Genomic DNA, 3424 nt, shown 5'->3' on the forward strand with positions numbered 1-3424 from the left:
GCATTACCTCTTTATATTTATGATGAGCATCTTCTGAGGAAACTAGCAGCATTATGGCATAAAAAAAGAAGGTACCGAATTATTACCTCCACTAGGTTAATATTAGTCAGGAGAAAATTGTTGAGCTCAGTCTGTCTGTTTTCCACACACGTTTTCTGTGCCACTAAGTGGTAATCACCTTTTCAATTTTTAGGATGAAAAGACAAAGGAAAAAAAAAAAAAAGCACCAGGGTCCTTACAATCAGTAGCAATGTCTTAATGTACATGTGCTCTTCTTGTTCAGGAGCCCAAGAGAAGTGCGAAACCATTGATTTTTTTTGTCTTTTTTTTTTTTTTTTGGCAAAAGTGCAACTTACACCTGTTTTTACAGTCCGCTATGGCTGAAAGGTGCAATGACAAATGAGGGACAATTAATTCAACGTCCCTCTACAGTTCTCTGCTCCACAAAGACAAGGGATCTTTACATCCTCTATAGGGAACTTGTAATCATACGTGATCTCTTCATTCACGTTGATATATTGTTTGGAGTAGATAACAATCTTCTTTTGAGACTCCACAGTGATGACCTTTGCGTAGCAATTAGGCTGAAAAACAAAAAGTGTTACAAATAAGCACTTATACTTTATAAAACACTGCAACACTGATTCCCCCACAAATTGTATGCTTCATTAAAGTATCATCTCATTATATCCAGCAGTTAATAGGACCGTAAATAATTGGATTTCTTTACTTTGTAAAATCCTTTTTTTGTTGGAACCACGGGAAGGAAGGGGGGTGGGGCACAGTACCATGCGTATAGTTCCCTGCCACAAGGAGACTCTTATTAGGTATATTAAAAACAAAAACACAAAAAAAAAAAAAAAAGTGAGCAATATCCCTCCTCCAGGCACTAGGCTAAATCAGTTTGTGCAAAAGCAGTAGGAGACGAAAAACCCATATGGAGAGGCAACAGAAACCAAACATATCCTAATCTTGGGAGAAAACTGAACCAATCAACCAGAAAGCTCGGATCCAAAAAGAACCACACAGCGAGCGAGATCTGTGTCCTCCAAAAAAAAAAAAAATCCAAAAGAGAAATAGATTTTATGGCAAGTAAAAAAAATTATCTAATTTTCTTGTTAATATCATTGGAGGACGGTACCATAGCTCAGAGAGGGTGGGATAATTAAAAGGAACTGCCTTAGTGCACATGAGCTTGGAGTATCTTGCGGTCCAGGCTGGCACCAGAGGATGCCTTGGCATGAACCTCATAGAATTGGTAAAAGTATGCACCAAAGCCCAGGTGGCAGCCTTGCAGATCTAGGAGGATGATGCCTGATGCCATACAACCCAGGATGTGCACACACTGCCCGCGTGGAACGGGCAGTCAATCGAAAGGGAGGAACCTTGATCTTCGACTGGTAGGTTTCCCCGAACACAGACATAATCCAATGTGCAACGGTGGCTTTTGAGGCCTGTAGACCTTAGCATGGACATTCGTGAATCAACACTAAAGACTTTGACCAACAGAAAGACTCCGTAGCAGCAAGGTACATGCACACCGCTCTAACCACATCAAGAAAGTCGAGTAGCTGCTTTCAAGGATGGGAGGGAACAGGACAGAAGGAACGGAGAACTATGTCCTTATTGATGTGAAAGGCAGAGACTACCCTTTGGGATGAACACAAGTGGGTATTTGCTCTTCTCAAACCAGTGGAAATTAACCTCCCATGTGTGATGGTACACTTTGCCCGATCGGGTTCACGAGCCATCAGAATAGTCTAGGTGACCGATTCAGAGAGACCCCAAAATCTTAGAAACTTGGCTTCAACATCCACGCCCTTATAGCGAACCTTGGGGGAAGAAAGTCGGGCCGCTGGGAAAAAGGCCATGGAAAGTCTGTGAGCAGATTGAGGAGATCAGCATACCAGGTCCTGCAAAGCCAGTCTGAAACTACAAGAGCAGCTGGAAGGTTTTTGCCTTGACTCAGGGTCTGTGTCAGGAGAGGAAGCGTGGGAAAGAGCAGAAAAAAACGTGAACCCTTGTAGAGTGTTAACCGCGAGAGTGTAGAGCTCTGGGCACGAATTCTAGAACCTAGTAGATGGGATGCAAAACAGTCCACGTCTGGAGGTCCCCACTTTTATTTTAGATCTGGAGAAAAACTTAGGAGGTGGAGAGACCACTTCCCAGGCTTCAGACCCTCTCAACAGAGAAAGTCTACGACCCAATTGTCCATACCTGGCACAAGGACTGCTGATAAAAGCTGGAACAGGATAAGTGGCCCAACAAAGAATCAGAGGGAAACTCCTGCATTCCTTCATGGCTGAATTGTCATCCTGAACACGGACAGGACGACCATGAAGGAGAAGGGTCCAGTAAGAAACGTCTAGGAAAACGGCCCTCATCATCAGGAGATTGATTCACAAGGAGGCCTCCTCCTCTGACAACAGGCCCGAGCCACCTCTGAGGCTGGCGTCTTTAGAAATAACCAGCCACTTGAGAGATAGGTAGGCCTGCCACCAAAAAATCACGGGCGCAGATGGGAATTTTTTGTTACAGCGAGCACAAGCAAAGAAGGTGACAACCACCATGGAGCCTGGTTGTTTGAAAGAATCCTCCTGGGAGGAGTACATAGTTGATTAAAGAAAAAACAACTGACTGGCAAGAGACCATCTTCCCCAACACCCTCATGCAAAAGCAGATGGAGAACTATTCTGGGTTGGGTGGGCTCTATCTTGTCCACAGGGAGAAGGAACCTTGGTTGTTCTCGTATTGAATATCATCCCCGGGAATTACAAAAAAAGGTTGGTAAGCACATCCTAACAAAATGAAAAATGTGCAGGTGCAAGTACGATGTGACTGCAAACATTACATGTAAAGAATAAAACATTGCAACACCACTCTGCAAACACAAAGAATACCTATTACAATATATATAGAAATATATTTGCACTGCTGCTACGTTTACTTACAAAAGTGATCAAAATGTGCGCTAAGAACCTCATTTTTGTAAGTAAACGTAGCAGAGTGCTGTTGCAATGTTTTTTTCTTTATATCCCCAGGAATTATATGTTCTGGGACGGAGAGAGAGAGGATTTCCGTTGGATGACAACCCAACCGAAAGTCTGCCAGTTGTCCAGCATAATCCTGAGGTTGGAGAGTTCGTGTTCCCTGGAGGAGTTTTCACCAAGAAGTCATCCAGGTAAGGGATTACAGTAATTCCCCTAAATCATAGAGCCGTGAAAGCTGCCATTACCTTGGTGAAAATTGAGAGCAATGGCAAGCAAAAAACTGGAACTACTTAGAATCTAGAACCACCGAAACACGGGGGTGTACCAGACAGCACAGATCAAATCCTGAATGTCAGGATTGCTGGAGTGGCAGACGCTTGAGAGCCAGAACTATAGATTGCGATGGCCTGGATAGGTCTCCCATGGCCTGGGAT

At 43.6% G+C, this 3424-nt stretch overlaps 1 protein-coding gene across 2 annotated transcripts in view; it reads right to left on the minus strand.

Annotated features, from left to right (window-relative positions):
- Nucleotides 1-197: 197 nt before the first annotated feature.
- Nucleotides 198-3424, minus strand: part of SETD1B (SET domain containing 1B, histone lysine methyltransferase) — a 74389-nt gene continuing 71162 nt past the window's right edge. For both annotated transcript variants that reach the window (XM_075834325.1, XM_075834318.1), the window contains exon 18: nt 198-584. In XM_075834325.1, coding sequence (XP_075690440.1) covers nt 411-584 — 174 coding nt within the window. In that variant the 3' untranslated portion in view covers nt 198-410. The remainder of the gene's footprint in view (nt 585-3424) is intronic.

This window comes from Rhinoderma darwinii, chromosome 1 (assembly GCF_050947455.1).
Source record: "Rhinoderma darwinii isolate aRhiDar2 chromosome 1, aRhiDar2.hap1, whole genome shotgun sequence".
NCBI classification, from domain to species: domain Eukaryota; kingdom Metazoa; phylum Chordata; class Amphibia; order Anura; family Rhinodermatidae; genus Rhinoderma; species Rhinoderma darwinii.